General features: G+C 34.2%; 2 protein-coding genes across 5 annotated transcripts in view; one reads left to right on the top strand and one right to left on the bottom strand.

The window, feature by feature from the left end:
• The window catches only part of LOC128994337 (rho GTPase-activating protein 39-like), a 72,493-nt gene extending 60,265 nt beyond the window's left edge, over positions 1-12,228 (bottom strand). For all 4 annotated transcript variants that reach the window (XM_054418800.1, XM_054418804.1, XM_054418802.1 and 1 more), the window contains exons 1-2: positions 12,114-12,228; positions 4,024-4,125 (exon numbers count right to left, since the gene is read on the bottom strand). In XM_054418800.1, coding sequence (XP_054274775.1) covers positions 4,024-4,125; positions 12,114-12,127 — 116 coding nt within the window. In that variant the 5' untranslated portion in view covers positions 12,128-12,228. The remainder of the gene's footprint in view (positions 1-4,023; positions 4,126-12,113) is intronic.
• A 3,080-nt stretch (positions 12,229-15,308) lies between these two features.
• On the top strand, positions 15,309-20,726 carry LOC128994908 (glucose-induced degradation protein 8-A homolog). The gene is made up of 5 exons (XM_054419738.1): positions 15,309-15,418; positions 16,124-16,253; positions 17,182-17,378; positions 18,115-18,312; positions 18,955-20,726. The coding sequence occupies exons 2-5, from the start codon at positions 16,136-16,138 to the stop codon at positions 19,129-19,131; spliced, it is 690 nt and encodes a 229-aa protein (XP_054275713.1). The 5' UTR covers positions 15,309-15,418; positions 16,124-16,135; the 3' UTR covers positions 19,132-20,726.
• Positions 20,727-20,735: the final 9 nt, after the last annotated feature.

The raw sequence follows: 20,735 nt of genomic DNA, 5'->3' as shown, positions 1-20,735 counted from the left end.
ATTCTAAGACGAATTTACTTTCTGCAATTTTGCTCTAAACTTACTCGTTTAGGAGCTACATGATGTAAAATGTACACCGGAAGTCATTTTTCCATAGGCTGTACTCCTAAACGAGTGGGTTTATCGAAAAAATGTCAAGGATAAAAAAGTTTTTAGATTGCATATTCTATCCGAAAACATGATAAAAAAACTAAAATCATATTTTTAACTGCCACAAAAAATACAGGAATGTCCCCCATTTAAAGGTTTCTCTAATTCTTACCGTTTCCGATTTCCCAATGGTGGCCTCCTTGAGTCGATCACCCTGTATATATGAATTTGAACGGATGGTGTTTTTGGCCTCTAGGGACCTCAAAACTAAAAATTAAATCGGTCCCGGGTCCAGGTGTTTAGTAGCTTATTCCCTATATGGAAAATTCACCAAAAACCTAATCTATAAGTATAAAAGAGGATGTTTGTATATATATATATATATATATATATATATATATATTTGTTTGTTTGGCAGTGATAAACTCAGACACCGCTGAACCGATTGCCACGAAACTTGGTACATACGTGTAGAATGTCATGGAATAGGTTTATACACCATCAATTTCGTGATCCGTCCAATCGGCTCCGCCCCAGTGGCTCTGGAGTTTCCCATGTTAACCTTATGAGAAATGGAATTAATGAATCTTAACAGCTGTTTCAATTAAACAAGTTGGTTCTGTTCTATGATGTTCAATAGCATTAAAGTTACAAGGATTACCAACAGGGTGCAGCACTATTATTTCTTTTACATTTATGACAACAGCTAATTTGCAACCAAAAGGTGAGTGAGCGTTGCGAACGAACTTCAACCTGGAGGCGAGTTAGCGTAGCGAACGAGCTAACCTGAAGGCAAGTGAGCGTAGTGAACGAGCTAACCTGAAGGCAAGTGAGCGCAGCGAACGAGCTCCAACCTAAAGGTGAGTGAGCGTAGCGAACGAGCTCCAACCTAAAGGTGAGTGAGCGTAGCGAACGAACTTCAACCAGGACGTGATTGAGCCATGCGAACGAGATCATCTTGAAAATTAAGAAGTTAAACGGGGCAAAGCCCGCGGGATTATAAATAGTCAAAGGCAAGACAACGTCTGCCGGGTTCAGCTAGTAGTTATATAGAACAATATTTTATTCAACCAGCTGTTGGTTAAAACAAATTATATGGGACTAAAACAAATCAATGATTACAAAGATTCCTTTAAAAATTAATTTGAACATCCTACTAGTTTACTATGCATATTTAATTAATCTGCCATCCTCATACCTAAGAATTGAATGTATCAATGGTCAGCATTACACATAGTATAAATAAGTCAACTCTAAATATGTCTTTAAATTTGTGTCACATATGCTGAATGTTTACAGCTGTTATGTTAAGCAAATTATATTGAACTAAAAGCTAGCTTAGAAGGTTAGCGTCGGCTGCTAGACTTTAAAAAAATTAAAACTTAATTTCTAAAAAACTGGTACCCTTAATTATAATTATGGATTTGACATTCCCTGGTTCTCAAAATTATCTTTCTTTCAACACAAAAATAATGAAAATCCGTCGACTGGTTGATTCAGAATGTGAAAAAACCCCATTTACGTTTTAATAATATATATGATAGTTTGGACAGGTTTCAACCCTTCCGAGGCGTAATACGTTTACACAGTTTATGTGTAGACTACATTATAACTCATAAAATAGTTCTAAAATTAAATGGATCTCCTTTTACAAACGTATATAATAACCAGAAATTTTCAAATCGCCCTTGCGTGTATTTCATGCCACAAATTTTGACGAAAGACTTTTTATTACATAAACTATACCTATTTACAGTGTTGACCAAACAGTTGGCAAGAAGCATTAATAGATAAGCTATGTACCAAATATGATAATTTTAGCTTTATTCTAATTATGACAAAACACGAAGTAACTAAAAGCGAGTTTTGTTGGTGTAGTAAGCGTTGCAGGAGGTCTACTTTATACTGAATCGACGTTCACTTTTATTGCTTTTGATATTCCGGCACTTTTGACTCAGCGAAACTGAACTTGTATTTTACCGTATTTCGTTATATTAAAACTGCTGTTGCATTAGGTCAAATTCCCAATAAGTCAATTGCTTTATCATAGACCACGTTTTTAGCTCGGACTGTACTATTTGACTTACTGGGAATTTTGATCTACAGACACTGCAAACATTGTAGTTTTTGACCTAGCGGCACAGGTATAAATTATTTGATCTTCCGGGACTGTTGACTTTCAGCAACATTCCCGTTTTTACAACTGATCCTCCATCATTTTCTATTAGCCTATTCTTATTCCAAATTTAATGTAGAACACGAAAATGACATTATCTACTCAAATCCATTTACAGGTAATTGAGAAATTGCTATATTAACTTTAAAAACATGGTTATTTTTTTAAACTTAAAATAATTCTTTGGGAAGCCAATTTTTACACTTGGAACCTCTTATATGCATCATCACACTTCATTTACTTTGTACTTACACAAAAAAAAATTGGTCACACTGATTACCAATCACCCTGTAGATAGGCCTTACTTCAGCATCCAAGTCAGTTATACAAATTGAGTTTTGTTTCTATAGTCAATAGTGTGTGGTGTAACTGTTTTTTTTTTTTTTTTTTTTTTTTTAACAGCCGTTTTTAATGAATGTGTTGTGGGTCTTAAGTACCATTTTTACTCTCTAGGGATTAAAAATAGTTTTTGGCCCCTGGGGAGTAAAAATCAGCTGTTGTCAACTCAGTTGTAAATTTCGATTGTAAACAAAGGCATGAAGCGGAAGTATGTATCAATTGTTTAATCGATTGTAGTTAATAGTAGCCTTAAATAGTTCAACATATCGATAGCATAATGTATACTAACACAATCATAATAGACGAAACGATTGAATCACTTACTTAACAGCTGTTTGTTTCCATTAGCAAATTAAATAAAAAAAAGCTAGAAGTCGTTTTCTTGAGGATATGTTTAAGTGAAAACTATTTCATTTTTGTGTCTTTTCAACGTCTCGGCTTTGCCTTGATCGTAAAAACTTAAGCTCATGTTAAAGACAGTCACTTTAGGCCCCAGTGATTAAATACAGGGTGATTCAAAATGAATGACCCAGTTTTAACGCTTTATAACTTTTATACTATTAAACTTACCGCTATAAAATTCACATCAAACGAAAAAGCAACTCAAAGAGTTTATGCCTTCCAAAGACACATAGTTTAACAAAATCGATCCAGCAGAACTGTAAATTTAATTGTACAAAGTTAAAAAGTAATCCCCTACTTTTTTTACCACTAGAAATTTGGAGGTTACTTGAAGTTTTTGCAAATAACTTTAAAATGGTGAGGAAATCGAGCAAAGTGGAAGGTAATATTCCGAAAGAGAATGAAATTTCCTACAATCTGCTATTATGCATTCCTTGAAAACACTCAATAAATGTAGCCTAAATTTGGCTTAAAATTAAAAAGTGTGAAATTTAATGTTTGCTATGTTTATTGTCTACACTCAAGACGGGGATTTTTATTTTTCCCCCTTTTGAGGCAATTTTTGGTACCTTTCTTGAGTATTTTCAAAAAATGCGTATTAGTAGATTGTAGGAAATTTTATACTCTTTCGGAATATTACCTTCCACTTTGGTAGATTTTCTCACCATTTAAAAGTTATTTGCAAAAACGACAAGTAACGTCCAAATTTCTAGTGGTAAAAAAAGTTGGATATTACTTTTTAACTTTGAACAATTAAATCTACAGTTCTGCTGGATCGATTTTGTTAAATGATCTGTCTTTGGAAGGCATAAACTTTTTGAGTTGCTTTTTCGTTTGATGTGTATTTTATAGCGGTAAGTTTAATAGCATAAAAGTTATAGAGCGTTAAAACTGGGTCATTCATTTTGAATCACCCTTTATACTATTTACCCCATAGAACCACACCTACTCTTCTATGTCTTCTATCGCAAAGGACCTAATGCAATATAAACCCTGAAATAATCAAAAATACTCACACAGGCACCCCTTTGGGTGGGTCCCAGACGCACTCGCCTGTAGTTAGGTTGGCATACATGTGCTCCTTGGTCCGAGGCTCTATGATCTCCACCCACTCCATTCTGCATCAACACATCAAGGAATCATAACATTGGTACAAATATACTGATAAAGTAAGTGGTGAGTCGGTGGCTCAGTCGGCTTACGGAGAAAATTCAAAAAAAACTTTAAATTTAAAATTTCCAAGTTCATGGATACTTTTTGATTAAAATTTGGTAAATTTATTTATTTCATCGTAAGCAATTAATATTTTACTAAAAACACTCACTATTACATTCACTGTAGCAGCAAACTTAGGTAGGCCTTATCATTAAACATAATGTTGCATTTTTATTCTAAGGATTTGGCATATGAGTAAGCCTATGATAAATAACACCATTTCAGAGTTCTGCCAGTTTTTGCCTAACTCTATCCTGTGGAGTTTAAAGTATCCTACACCTTATTGTCTACATATTGGCTAAACAACTTTAGGTACGGTACTTTATAAAAGCTGACAGCCTTTTACGTTGACTTAAATTGTAAGCTTACCTTTTCGCGTCCATGGACAGATTGATTGTTAAAAATCAACCCTTTAAACTGGAATAGGACTGTCATGTAAATAGTGAGCATTTCCTTTAGTTAATAATCTTATAGTTGACTCTTTTAAAATCATCAGAAATTATGACTGTTATTAGTTTTTAAACAAGTTATTTGTTTATAAATAACTCCTGCACTTCTTTGTAATTGCTCGATTTCGAGCAACATGTACAGTCCCGGCCACTTAAAGAGAGAAAATGTCCAGGTAGACCCGGTCAGGCCTAATCCGCCGTTGTCAAAACATAGCTATTGTTTTGAAACCGAGGGGGTGCGCTACCCCATCCCAGCGGTCATTGCTACTGCCTCCCTTTAATTCTTAGAAATAACTCGGGCCAGTACATATTCTATAAATCGAACGGGTGATCGCCTATAATTAAGTGACAGGTCATTTTATTCACAAAGTGAAGACGAATATCACAAAATTTGAATCACAATTCTACGTCGCTTCGTTGATTGGCTAGTCGATGTTGAGAAGCAGCAGGCAATGACCGCTGAGGTAGCAATGACCGCTGGGATGGGGTAGCGCGCCCCCTCGGTTTCAAAACAATAGCTATGTTTTGACAACGGCGGATTAGGCCTGACCGGGTCTACCTGGACATTTTCTCTCTTTACGTGGCCGGGACTGTACACTAGTGTTATTTAAATATGGGATAAATCTGCCATTTTTTACAAAATATTTGAGTTAAAACCCAACTAGGCAAATGTAAACTCGCTTAGTCTGCAGGTTTCCTACAGGGGTATTATAATTTGCAGCTTGAGAAGGAATTGGTAATGCTCAATGGACTTTTTGATACAAAATAGTGACAGTACCGGTAGATTAAAGTTAAAGGTGCAAATAGCTTTTCATCCTAAGAAAAAATTCAATCCAAACAGAATTTCAAGACTTGTAAAGGAAAAAAAAAATTATTTTTCTCAACAATTATAAAACTACAATGTTGGACTATTACTACTGTACAGTTCAATATACCTGGACCAATGGACCTAAATAAGGAGAAAATAAAAATATTTTGTATGAAAGCTGCCAGCCCAGCTGACAGTCCTTTGGGCTAATGCTGATATAGTGCAGTTAAACAAAACAAAATGATAGTAAGGTAAAACACGATAGAATAAGTGTGATTCAAGGTTGTGTAGATATTTTCTTTGTATATGGAAGAGTTATTTATGAAAAAATCTTATTATTTTGTAATGCATTGTTTTAATGAAAATAAAGCACTGGTTTCATTTCATTTCAATGGACCTAAATATAAACATTAACAGTTAGTTCAGTTAGAAAGTGAATTTATATTCCAGACAGGTTAACAGCATTTAAATTCAAGAGGAAGACAGGTTATCGCTCCTTGGTAACAATTAGGCCAGGTGGTATAGCAGACGCAACAATACTTTTAACAAGTTTGAACAGGTGCAGTGTCAGAGGTTTGGTTTTACCATCAAATTAAAGGCAAATTTGAAATATATAAAATAAAATAAAAATGCTCTAAATTGTTTGTCTCTAAATAATATTTTAATTGTCTTAATAAACCAGCAACTTCTGTGATTAATTTAGGGAGCATAGATTTAGGATGAGTGTAGAATGTTTGACCATTGATAGATGTAGACATTTCATTTCCAAGAATTGAACACATTTAAACTGAGCTCTCAACCGATCGTTCTGATGTTAATTACTAGTTTCTACCTCATAAGTTGGATTATTAAAAATATATACACAGGGTGTTCAAAAAAGGTGGGGACATATTTTACCTAGTGATTTCTTGGGTGAAAATAAAGAGAAAATCACATATAACATTTTTTTCCAAAATCGCTTCGTTAACCAGATATCCACCATTTTGTATTTGTTACATAAACATTTTTATCTTTGGACTTTTTCAACCAATCTTTATAAAACTTGGCATGTATATTAAGGTAGAAGAGACCCATGTTAGAAAAAAAAATCATCTTGATTCAACTTAAAATTTCAAAATGGTGGCCATTTTAATATTTTAAACTTAAATTAAAAAGCGGCCGCCATTTTGAAATTGTAAGTTGAATCAAGATGAATTTTTTTCTAACATGGGTGTCTTTTATCTTAACATACATATACCGGTACCAAGTTTTATAAAGATCAGTTGAAAAAGTCCAAAGATAAAAATGTTTATGTAAAAAATACAAAATGGCGTATATCTGGTTAACGAAGTGATTTTGGAAAAATTGTTAGGTATAGGCCTACTTGATTTTCTCTTTATTTTGGCCCAAGGAATCACTAGGCAAAATATGTCCCCACCTTTTTTTAAACACCCTGTGTATATAAATTACTGTAACAAAACTAAAAATTTGCTGGTGCTTTTCTAGATTTGTATATGTTTAATACTTTTTTAGAATACAAATTTACCTCTTGTTCTAAGATAAAAATAATACCTGCAGAAAATAACACCTGAAAAAAATGTTGGTATTGAATTTTAATATCAAGTTAGTACAATCAATAAAATAATATATTTACTTTGTTTTGCTTAGCTAAAAAATACTACGCACAGTTTAATAATATTGAAACTAGATGATCCAATGCAAAAATGTCATCTCCATTATATGAACAAAGGTGCATATAATTTGACAAAGCCAAAATAATTATTCATCTACTTATTAAATTACTTGATAAGTTTAGTGTGAAGTAAGTATGATCATACAAATAAAAAAGATATTCATTGATTAAACATACTTTCTATAAAATGAAATCTTTTTTCCATTCAGCTAGTTACCAACAGAAACTTTATTGATTTCCAAAATGATTTTTCAAACCTATAACTTAAACAAAAACATTAATAAAAATACCAATAACATATGATTGAAAAAATAAATTTAACATTGTTTTGATTTATGTTTTAACCTTCAACATAACTAACAGTAACTTAACTTTTTTGATTTTTTAATGAAAATTAATAATGAAATAAATTTTTGTAAAAAACAAAACAATGCAAATAAAAATCTATGTTTCAATTTTACTCCATGTCTTACAATTTTCAATAATGATGAGCAAATCTCAACCTACCCGTTCTCATGAAAAGCCTTACGACGAAAGCAACGACATTGTAAATATACTTCGGGAGCAGTGGATTTCCAATAGCTTAGACTCAGGCCCATCAAAGAATAGTGGGAAAAATGAAAAAGAAACTAAGACAGAAGAAAACATAACCTCAAAAAGTACTTCAAGCACTGACGTTACTTCAAGTGTGGAGACTGATGCTACAAGCGTAACGTTCACATCAACAAAGGCCGACCGAAGTGTAAGCACCACTCGGATAACTTTAAACTCAACTTATTATACATCTCATCCCAAGTACACTCCAGACTTTAAGCTAGTGAAGAAAAAGGTGATTACAATAGAAGAATTTGAGGACGATAGAGACATTGAAGGAATAAATCACAAATTTTTCAAGGAAACAAAAGATTATGGAAACCATTTGAAAGAAGAAAGACTCGGAGGTGACAAGAGTGCTACAACCTCTGTTTCCACAAGTTAAAATTTTAAATACTCCTACGATAGATATTAAAGGGTAAACCAACTAATAACTACCCAAATCTGGTTTAAAGGATTATCAATATAAAGATTTCTCAAAACCATGTTAAAGATACTAAATGAAAACTTTGATAGCTTTTCAAGTGACCTTTTAATTTTCAATTTTATATTTCCTATCCTAAGTTTTAGAAGAAAATTACATCTGGTTAATCTAGCTCAGATTGTAGTTTTTAATCAAGTGAGACCTACATAATAACAACTAGGCCTATTGTGAAATAAATTTAATTAAATTCAATTGTGCAAGTTTCAGATTACCGTACCCTAATAAGTTTAAAAAGCAGTGTTTAGAATTTTGTCATCAAAACAAGAGAAGAATGTCTGGATTTTTAAATACAGAGCGTGTCATTAAATAGACAATCATGGATGGCCATTCATATGATGCACATAAAACATAAATACGAAAATTAACACTAATCTTACCCTCTCACTACCATAAACAGATTCCAACAAACTTAATAAAGTATAACGTATAACTAAGATTTTAATAACGATTGGTCAACATGAGCAGACTAATTTTAGCATGCTCATGTTCACCAAACGTTTAACATAACCTAACATGAAACAAACATTCAAACATAAAATAAAGGCCTCACATCTTACAATAGTTTATGAAAAATGCAGGATTCACATAAGTAATATAGGTTAGCTATTCAAAGTTCACAAACAAGTAGACCAATGGATGAACAAGTCTATTGGATGAAATTATTAAATTCCGCTATATGACACAGTTTACTTCAGCCACACTTCTAGGGTCCAAAAATAGGGTATTTTTTGCCTCAGTTAGGATAATATCTGATAAATAGATAGGGAATTTGCCAGGAATTATTAAGGAAATTTAACCTTTTTCTCCAGTGGAAAATTTCTACTTTTACTTTTGTGATGTTTCATGTGTCTCTATGGACTTGTTTAAAGGTAAGCCTGCTTTCCTGTCAATTTCAACTATAAACAATATCTTATCCGTAACAAGTTTATGGTCTGTCAGCACAGCAAATTATGCTGACTAGGTGAACCCGTGCGAATTCGCACGAATAATAAATTAGGATACGTCATTAAAAGTTGCGTCGTTGTATCGACGTTGGTCTTGAGCTCGATCGTTGGCTATACGCATTCTAAGTTCTTTTTGCTGTTCGGTAGGAGTGTTTTGCAGGACGGAGCTCATCATGCTGAAAACTTGCGCGAATGGATTAATATCAACCAAATGTTGAATCAAAATTAAAATGTTAAAATTAAAATCAAAATGTTGAATTAAAATGTTGATGAGGTCAGTGCTGCAAGAGCCATTAGCTTTGTTTAGCATTCTTTCTTGAACAGCGGTTTCAACGTCATAGATTTAAATTTGGGCATATGTGGGATGCTCTTCTTCTGACGGTTGTCAGGTGCCAATTGAGTGATAAATTGTGTCGAGTGCTGACCATTGCGAGTGCAGAGTTGTACTCAAGTTGTACTCAGTTCTGCTCAAATGATTTGCTCCATTAAGTAGGCTCTCGATATAATAGCTTTCTCGGTATGGTGATAGATTCACTTTTCCTTTATGGCAGCAGGATGAAAATCCTTCGCCTCGTCCTCTTTGTTCTTCTTTAAAATGTAGCACACCACATTTCTGACATTTAAATGCCGTCTCACCAAGTGAATACTGCTGAATTCTTGTATTTGTCAGTGTAATTTTTTAAGTAGGCCTACACGTTGCCACTAACTATTCCAGCGACCGGCAATATTTCTTTGTCGTCGGGTCCTTGGCATGTTTAATCGAAAATAATGTAAAACTTTTCTCCCGTCGTGTCCTAAAGGTAACATTTCTTTGCCGGGCTTCTAATTATTTTAAAAAACATGCAAACTGTTTACATTTCAAAGCCAAACAAAACGGCTGGCATTTGATAACTAATGTATTGACATCTGTTTCAGAATATAATAACATTCAAATCAATCACGAATGTTATCCTTATGGAAGGAACTTTGAGGGCAGCCCACGCCCTTAACAATATATATTTCGAAAATCTAAAGCCAGTTTGCATATCTACACACCTAGATGAACATTTTGGTATATAATATGTGGGGTTAAATCTCAAAACAAAAAAACCTTATTGTTCACAAAGTTTCATGTCGCGTATTAAATATAGCCTATAGATGCTGTCAATGAATAATGTTGAATAAAACGTCTAACTTAGGTCTTTCCAAGCTGCCTACGGTAAAAGCTACAGTAGACCGTATATTCTTCCTGTGATATCTATATAGGTACATAATTTTTCACTTCTGTACCAATTACTATCCATTTTATCCACGTTTTAGCTGTTGTCATGTAAAAACTACATGTTCTGTAATCCAAACTATTCAATAGTCTGAACTACCCCTGGTCCCAATTAGGCCTAGTTCGGATTGAAGAGGTTCTACTGTACAGTCTAGGCCTGACTCTAAAGGTTACATTTTTCCATAACTAGGCCTAACAACAATCTTAGCGTTGTTTACAATTGGACTGTATGTAATCAATTGGATTTGATTTAAACTTACCAACACAACGTATGATGCAGGTGTTATATTGTAACTTGTATTACTGCTATAAAGTAGAACCTTGATAACAAGACTCTCATGTGAGATTGTAAAATAAGACTTGTTATCAAGGTTGACCTTATCGAGGTTTGTAATAACACGTGATTAGGGGTAAAATAATTTTAAGGGGATTTGAAAATGACACTTATCAAGGGTGACTTGTTATCGAGGGTCTTCTTGTCAAGGTTCCACTGTTAATCATTTGGTTGGGTTGGATCAAGTTAGGCTATAGGCCTATTTTTTTCTTAAGAGATCCATACTACAAGGTAAGTGTGATCTATATACTGTACTAGCCTACAATAAGTGTTTTCTCTGTAAGTTAACATCCCTTTTTCGTCTGTCTACTTAACTTAACCGATTTTCACGATTGAGGTGTCATAGGTTAAATTAACTTATCTAGCGGAGGGACGAATGGTAACAAAGGCAATTTCTTATAGGGCTCTTCGCCCTCCCTCACGTGTTTGATTTTATTCTAGAGTTTGCTATGTAGGCCTACCTTATTATAAGCTTTCTTACACATAACAACATGGCTATTTAAAGATTTGCTCAAACGGAGGTGCTGGTAACTTATTTTATGTCTACCACGAGTATTGTACTTAGGGATGTGCATCTTCATTCAATGTTGCCAACATGCGTTTGTGAAAATTCCCGTGGGCCTGTCAGACCAAGGTTTCGTAATAGTGTTAAACTTGGGCCTAATGTTTAACTACGGTAGAACGTATTCTGTTAGTGACTCCAGTTAATTAATACTTTCATCTCAATAGGCCTATACATAGTGGCCATAAACGAAAGCTTAACCTATGCTGATTTTGTTTTTTGTTAGAAAAACCTATGTTCTGCTAAAATACGTAAATAAGTAAGTTGCCCTAAGTTTACCTACGATTCTGAACCAACATAAGTTTTTGTGTTCTCTTTAAAGGTAAGTTACCTTTGGTCATTCAAAATGATTAAGGCCTTATGTTCTTCATGAAACCTATGAATATGCAGCTTTCAAGGGTTTCAGTTCATAGCAGATTAAACTATTTAACTTGCAGTTAGGCCTAGTAGGTCTAGGGCCTACTCCTAATATAATTTAAACACACCTTTAATGGGGTCCAAGTTAACTTGAGGCCTACACTTAAAATATTGTAATGGTCACAGAAAGTTATCATCATTAGCTAAGATTTGTTTAGGACATAATTATTCCCAATCTATGCTAACCTTAAATAAAGAAATCGAGACATTAAAACTTAATAGTAGGTAACAACATAGTCTACTTCAACTTCATACTGAAAGATACATTCTGACAGGGCCTAGCCCAAATGGAATCCCCTGTCTAAAAATTGTATCGATTAATAGAGTATTATATGCAAGGGGTATAGGAATACATCCTTAATAGTTTACCTTTCAGAAGCCATGTTTCGGATGTAAGTCAAGACAAAGTTTATACACTAGTAAAAACTCACATACACAAATTAATCACAAATAACTTAGCTACGAGACAGTCATAACATTTCGCAGTCGCCATTTCTTCATTCTCAAACGAAGAGAAGTCAAGTTACTAACTTTCAATACATTGATAAAATAATTATACACGTTTATAAATTAAATACATAAGAATTAAAATAAGCTTTGACTTAATTTTTGGTTTTGCTGTATGAAGAACACTTTACATTATAAATAAATATTGATAAACTGTAAAACGTAGATATAAACTCATCAGTTCAACTTGGTGGTGCAGCAAAGAGGATAAACTCTTTAGATCTAAATTGAAATTCATAAAGCCGAAAAAGCTACACTGTTGATTGTACATGTAATCGCGAATTGCTGCAATTACAGTATTACCGTAAGTCGGACTCGGACAGCGACCCGATACTACTATCATAGACTAAAGTATGTTTTATCTATGCTACTATATCGATACCACGATACCCCAGAGCGTCACCAAAGAGTTCACGTTATGTGAAATCGTCTCTAGAGATGTAATATCAAAATTATCGACATTATATTTATTGGCAAACATTAATACTCATTAATCAATTCATCCTCGTACATTTATCCGAATACTTCCTTTTCCTTACTTTCCTGTTGGTCTACGACTTTCCTTTCCTCAAGGCCCCACTAGACTAGTGGGGCCTTGCATTCACTACGATTAGGATCTCCTAATAAATAAATAATTAAATTGGAACCCTCGGTTCTAGCTGCTAGATTTTCAATTCATATAGTTTTGGTTTTCAATTCTGTATGTTTTATTTTCAATATTTTAATAAATAATATGTTTGTTCATAAATTCAAATTTAAATTAATAAAGTGTGCAAATTAATGAGCTGATGTCACCTGTCTACCACATTATCTTATGGCCATGGTTGAATACGTTGGGCCTACAGACCACGTGTCTTGATGGTATTACAGTACTAGAAAACTCCTGTAACCCCTCCAGTGGAGAGTAGTAACCAAGCCTTCGTAAATACACAAATACCATTAATTTCTTCCAAACAAAACAGCTGTTACAACCCACTCCCGACGTTGCCACTTCAAAGGCCGGGGCCTGGAGTTAAACGCGGCCGTGGCGATGATGTCACCTGTCTGCCTTGTTATCTTATAGACGTATGAAGTTAACCACGGCCCTGGCCGTGATTGTTCAGGTCAAGTTTTTGCTGTTAACGCTGTTCGGTAATTGTTATTCCGGTGTTCGGCCCAACAATATGTTCGATGTCAACTTACCAATGATCGAAGACAGATTTTAAAGTTTTATATAAGTTTAGTGCCACTTTGGCTCCATGCTCCTTGTTTTTCCTTATTGGCTTTACCACAGATTATTGGGGCGATTGACATAGTGATTGCACATGAAATGCAACACAGACAGGAAACTATCAACTTGTCAATCTAAAAGGAGTACAGATTCAAACGGAGTAAGCATAATTAACCTTACGAATAAAAATATGGGGATATTTGGACTTTACACTCCAAGAGTGGCAGAAACAGACAGCAGTTGAATCACGCAACCGCCTTTAACTCCAGGCCACGGCCTTCGAAGTAGCAACGTCGCAAGTAGGGTTGTAACAGCTGTTTTGTTTGGATCAACTAATGGTAATGGTATTCGTATCTAAAGCCCCCCACACACTACCAGACCAGGGGCCCATTTCATAATAAAGTACAAACTAATATTATTAGTAAATCAGCTGATCGTCCAATGCAAATCTAATGGAAATTACAAGTTACAAGTTGTAACTTGTAACTTGTAGTTTATTATGAAATGGGCCCCAGGGGTCCATTTCATAATAAACTACAAATTACAAGTTACAGCTTGTAACTTGTAATTTCCATTAGATTTGCATTGGGCGATCAGCTGATTTACTAATAATATTAGTTTGTACTTCATTATGAAATGGGCCCCAGACCGTCTGGTCTGGGAGTGTGTAGAGAGAGCCGTTCAAGACGGCCTGGTTGCTGCCAGCTGCCAGACGGTCTGGTCTGGAGGTTTGGTCTGGTAGTGTGTGGGGGGCTTAACGAAAGCTTGGTTACTGGACGAGAAAATATTGACTCAGCTTTAAATATACACAAATAGATTTCCAATTCATATTGTTTTGGTTTTCAATTCTGTATATTTTAATAAATATAAATTTAAATTAATAAAGCGCGAATCAATGAGCTGATGTCGCGGCCGTGATGGGTACAATTATGTCTTCAAAATTCATGTACATTTCATTATGAAGATGTTTCTTATATTTCATTTTTACTGATTAGTTATTATTTTATTAAAGTTACCTACCTATGGTTTTAATATAAAAATGCAAAACTTTTTAATTATTCTTAATTTTTATATAGCTGACTTTGGATAATGGTACCATGAAGTCAACTTTCTGCAATTTTATCTTAATAAATAATGGTTTAAATACCTTATAGTGTACTGTCAAAGTGATCCTAGTCTGTATAGCTACTGCAGTTTCGTTCCCGATAGGAACTTCATCGGGCTCCGGGCTGTCAAGGACATCAAATTTCGTTCCAGAGGAAGTCGTTGTAGTTAAAAGCCATTTAGTTACACACAAACGAAAATACGGACAATAAACAAACAAGAATTACAAAAACGCCGGTACCGGGAAACACGATACGCACGGAGAGCAGGTCTATACCGAACGAAACTGCAGTAGCTATTTAGACTACAAAGGATCACTTTGACAGTATAAGCACGTGTAAGGTATTTAAACAATTATTTATTACCATACCAGTGATCCGGAGGCTAACAACATGAAATTATTTCATCTTATTCACCACTTTGTGGGTTGTTTTACCCTATCTGGGTTGCTAGCCCATTTGTAACAATATTGGTTTATGTATGTTATTTTTATTTAAGTATTTGTTTTTAATGTATTTTTTAATGGAATATTATTTTTGTGGGAAGGTCGGAAGTCGCTTAGATTCTTCTATTACATTACATAGTACAAGGGAGTATGTTTTATCTATGATAGTACGTATCCAATAGTCAATGATAGTACGTTTGAAAAGTGGGTTCTACCTCTGTGTATGTGTAGGAAAGTAATTGTATGAACAGCAGCTGTCAACTGGAGAAAAAAAGTAGCATCTGAAAAGAAAGTGAAGAAATGTGAAATGAAATGTCAACTTTTTGAGCTTTGTTGTATCACTTGTATGTAATCTGCATTCTGCAGAATCAGAATACCAAAAGCTAATAGTAACACTTCCTTAGCATTGTAAGTAGTACGATAGAACTTGGGTAAATAAAACTTTTTAACAATTAATTATCCTACCATAAAAAGCTGGGAAAATGTCTAAGTAAAATAACCTAGTTGAAGGTTGCTTGCATTCTTTAACCTAAAGTCAAGTGATGCATTCTTTTTTAAGGAAACGTTACGATTTAATCAACGATTAACGATTGGCTGAATATTTTCTTCTTGAATATGTTAGTTTAATTTAGATAAAATGAATAGGTGGTTCATTAATTAACAAAGTAGGGCTAAAATCAATTATGCTAGGCTACAGTTATATTATAGTCTGAATATACCAACTTATAGTCTGGAGACTATTTCATGTAAAAAAATAGTAAATAAGGGGTAGAAGACCAACAAACATTAGTCCTAACACCCAGGAATGTTAGAAAGTTTAAATGCTAAGGCTATAATAGGCCTACTACAAAGTTCTCAAAACCCAGGCTCTCAGAATTCGCCACTGTAAGTTATAAGAAGAATAGTCACTCAAGTACTTCTTCCTTTTTTCCTTATCTTTGTAAATTTCTGGAGTGTTTAAGAGTCTGTTACTGTTCGTTTCCCTTTCCACCACACTGTTGGTCGCCTCTCTCTTTTGCCTACCATCTTCAACTCTTCCACCAATGTCTTCCTCCAAAAGTTACTGGATGTTCCAACTCTTTTTCACTTATTGTGTTTCTGTTATATTCATAGAGTCCGGTATCCATGAGCTACGCTACTAAACCAGAGAGTGTTTCAAAGGATGAGTGGATGAGCAAACTAGAGGACGTACACGTACATCAGAGCGACATGAATAAACTAATAATGAACTACTTAGTCACAGGTGATTTCAACAGCTTTTAACTTATGTAGCCGTAGGAAGAATCTACTTAAAGGTTTCATTAAGCGAACAATTTATTTAATTTAATGAACAGAAGGTTAAACCAGTTTGATTCAGATTTTAAAACTCAGTAGGTTACTGTGTAGCTCTTTGATAGTTTGTAATATGGACCAAGCTGTCCTAGATTATTGGATTTTAATGAAAGTGTCGAGTAGTCTAAAAAACCAGGTGATTTTTAGTCAGTAACCATTCACTCAATAGGCCCTAACTTAGGCTACTCACTCTTACTAGTTAGGCTACTCAGCCCCATACTAATTTTAGGCTGAAGGGCGTTAGGGTAATTCAATTCAATTCAATTGGTTTATTTACGGCAACACTCATTGTACAATAAATACCATACTTACAAAACACAAAGCTTTCTCATTGAAATGTAGCATCTCTGTTGTTGATTTTTTTTTATATAACTTGTTGCAGTTCAAAACCTTACTGTTTTGACTGAAAATATTGTTTTGACTTGACCTTGACAATATATCAGTCAGAAATTATTTGATGAATATCCTTCTTGAGAAAAAAATGCCTTTGATAAACAAAAATTATATTATTTCCCCTAACTTATCACTGGAAATCTCAGGTTACATATCTGCATCCTTCTATTAAAAAGCCTGAACTATATGATTACAATATTTTTCAGATTACAGTTACTTTGTCAATCATTTAATAAACCTCTATCCTAAAAGTAATTGATTTTGACATATCCCATTACACTTCTAGAATATACATTTGACAAAACCTTCAAAATGATACACTTATGGCTGGTTAGAAAAAACCTGGCAGAGTGGGCAAGAACTTCAAAAATATTACCGTATTTAAGTCACAAGACCACAGTATAACATTCTTACATTTTTTTTAACAAGTGGTTTTCTGCCGGCAGAGGGTTTTAAGGAGGCGGCAGAAAAGTTTCAACAGGAGTCGGGAGTGCAGCCTTCGATGGATTTGAACCTGATGGATAACCGGATCCGGATCAGGGACGCTATCCAGGGAGGCCGGATCCAGGAAGCTACTCTCCTAGTCAACCAGCTTCACCCGGATCTTCTAGACAATGATAGATATTTGTACTTCCATCTGCAGGTAGGGCTGGTTATATGTAAATAGTGCAAGTATGCCGTCTGCCTGGCTATAAAGCCAGTGGACAGGGCAAAATTGATTTTAAAAATTATTTTGATTAAAATCTGAGGACTACATATATTTTATCAATGATGTTGTTTTATTGTACCTTGTTGATTTGATAATTTTATCAATCAGTGTTGCCATCATCAAAATTGATTGAGTAAGATGGAATTGTTTAAAATTTATATCATTAATTATTCCCCCTGTCTGAAAACAGAATTACAAAATTTTCTCTTTGTAGGCCTAACTTTTTTTCTTTTTTCTTTTTTTTTGCTATAACCAATGATTTGAGGATTGAAAAATGTAGGCTAATGTACATACATGCTTGTAGCCTACATAAATTTTAATCAGTACCCTGAGGAAAGTATTTTTGTTTTTTAATGTACTAAGCTTAAAAACAATGACATTGTATGCCACAAAAATAGTTTAGCAGCTGCCATTATGTTTACCTTAATTAACACGGCACATGTCCTAAATGTCTCGATTACAAAAAGGTCTTGCAAGCGCAAAGAGAAACAAACTAAGAAGACTTTCCGACTAAGACAACTTTTCTAACCTAATTTTTTCTCTTATGACTAAAGAAAACAAAAAGAGAGGACGTTTCTTGAATGTTGAAAAAAACTTGCTAGTCCATTAAACTTCCAATGATATGAAATGTTTTAACCTAAATCTAATAAAAAAAACCTTATTTTTGCAGCAACTCCACCTAATAGAGCTGATCCGTGCGGGGAATGTTGAGGAGGCGTTGCAATTCGCTCAGGACCAACTGAGCGAGGTCGGAGAATCAGATCCCGGAGTGCTGAATGAGCTGGAGAGGACACTCGCTCTTCTGGCCTTCGAGGAACCCAATAACTGTCCATTCAGCGATCTTCTAAATCAGACTCACAGGCAAAAGGTACCATGGTTATTTAGCAAGTTTTATGTTTACACAAGCTTTTGTGTAGTTTTATGGTTGATTGAATGAGTTTTGGCTGTGAATATCTGCTGCCAGTCCATAGTGTGAGACGAGAAAACCTCATCAACTCTGTTAAAGACCGATCTACAATAAAATCCCTTTTTTCAAAGGTAGGCTAACATATTTAGTCTACTAAACTGGTAAGAATTTAAAAACCAATTTTGTATAAATTGACCGATATGCATGAATTAAATTTTAAAGCACAAATCATACATCAGTAACTTAAATAAACTATGATGACGGGATGAATTGCATCTCAACACAATAGCTAGTGTTAATGTCTTCGGCTGATAAACCAGACATTGCTGTTCCTGCGACATGGCTTTTGGACAAGCAAGGTAACAGTACATTCTGTTCTTCAGATTGCGTATCACCTTTTTCAGGTTGCAAGTGAGCTAGACACAGCCATTTTGAAAATTGAACACCAAGATCCTGCTACTTTTCGGCTGTTAAACCTATGGAAGTTGATTTTGTGGGCGCAGGACGAGCTGGTGAAGTGCCCCCTCGTTAGGTTTGCCCGAATGACGAACCTCGGATCCGCCACCTTCCTGCCGGCAATCCCTCAATGATTACCTTTTTCAGGTGGCAAGTGAGCTAAACGCTGCCATTTTGAAAATTGAACTCCAAGAGCCTACTACGCCTCGGCTGTATAACCTGATGAAGTTGATTTTGTGGGCGCAAGATGAGCTGGAGAAGAAGAAGGTTAAGTATGCCCGAATGACGGACCTCGGCTCTGCCACCATCCTTCCGCCTCAATGACATCAAGATGACCAGTTCTTTCTCAACCAATGAGATCAGGAGGGACTTTGTGAATAAACATTCGTGATCATAAAAATGTCAAACTTTTTTTCTTTTTCTAATTTTTCTATCGTTTTTCTTATGAATAACTAGTTGTTAGTGAATGGTTTTTAATTTGTTAATGGTATAATTAGATTATATTTTTGTTTTGTGATGTTTGTTAAAATAATTAATCATTTAGTTGATAAGTTTACTGGGTAATTTATTTAATTGTCTTATTCATGTTTTTAATGATGTTTATTTTTTCATTTTTAACAGGATTAGTAACTAAGGATGCTAAGAAAAATTTATAATTATTTTAAATCATAAAACATTGTATAGCTACTACTGATATTGAGTTATGAAATCAAATGCTTGGTAAAATCATTTAACAGATTGAACAATGATCGTGCTTTGTTATAGATTGTTCATCCTTATGGACCAGCCAAACACAATTAATTCTAAGATTAGCTCTGTTTGAATTTTAAGTTTGTACCGATTCAATCATTTCAGTTTTTGTTTTTTATGCCAACTGAAAACCATTTTAATTTAAAAAATTCTTAAAATAATGGTTTACTTATGAAAGAGTAAAGCATCTATCAGAAAAACACTCTAAAATAATAGAGATTAATTCAGTCGACATCATTGCACTCAGACGTTACCAACATAAACACACATCAGATTAAGTGTAGGAAAAGGTCATGCAACCCTAACTTTGCCTGATTGAATAAAATTTTCATTTCATTTTAATTTCACGTAAAAATAATGCAAAATCTTCAAAATTTGCAATAGTATGAGAAGTCTACTTGCACTATTCAGTGTCAATGACTCATAGTCATATGATTCTTCATCTTCTTGCTCTATCATAATCTATTTTAACACAGTAAGGGTTTTTTTCTGTACCATCCTTTTTCAGCTGTTCTAATTAACCAATTTTAACAATTGATGTGTCATTTAAAGCTTATGATCCGGCACTTGTGAATGGCAACAAGAAAGGTAATTTCCTTCAAGGCTTTGTCCCCCTTACATTTCATTTCCAAAGAACCAGTGTTGCTTACTACATTCTTTATAACGGGTTAAATATTAATTGTAATCCGCCAGCTGATCATTCAGTTGAATGCTTAACTAGTCAGATTGTAAACTAGAGACAGACGATACAGTTTATGAAAATGGATTTTTAATAGGCTACTGCTTTGATAATTTCTATATGATTGATGCTCTTAGTGAGATAAATAACTTTAGTCTCTATGGTGTAGATCTAGATCTTTAAAGAGTAAACGGGTATTGAAATTATTTTTAACTTGGAATTCAGTTTCAAACCCTATTAAATGCACTATTTGCACATGGGTTCTCTCGTAATTTTAAATTTGAATTGTGCTACAAACTTTCTACTTATCAATAATTTTTATCATTTCAGTGTGATAGTAACAGATTTTTTACTGATGTCTTATTTATGCTTTATCTTAGGTTTATCTTAGTTTGCAGGTTTAGTAACCTTAGCTTTCTAATGAGAAAAGAATCTTTTTGTTATTGGTTGTATGCAGATTGGTGTAGATAATAAATGTTTGGTAAATTCATATATCTTT

Source organism: Macrosteles quadrilineatus, unplaced genomic scaffold (assembly GCF_028750875.1).
Source record: "Macrosteles quadrilineatus isolate MER2022 unplaced genomic scaffold, UCM_ALF_1.0 Scaffold_5__1_contigs__length_97177068, whole genome shotgun sequence".
NCBI lineage: Eukaryota > Metazoa > Arthropoda > Insecta > Hemiptera > Cicadellidae > Macrosteles > Macrosteles quadrilineatus.
The sequence above is the reverse complement of the archived record's forward strand: the minus strand, read 5'-3'. Positions and strand labels throughout refer to the sequence as shown.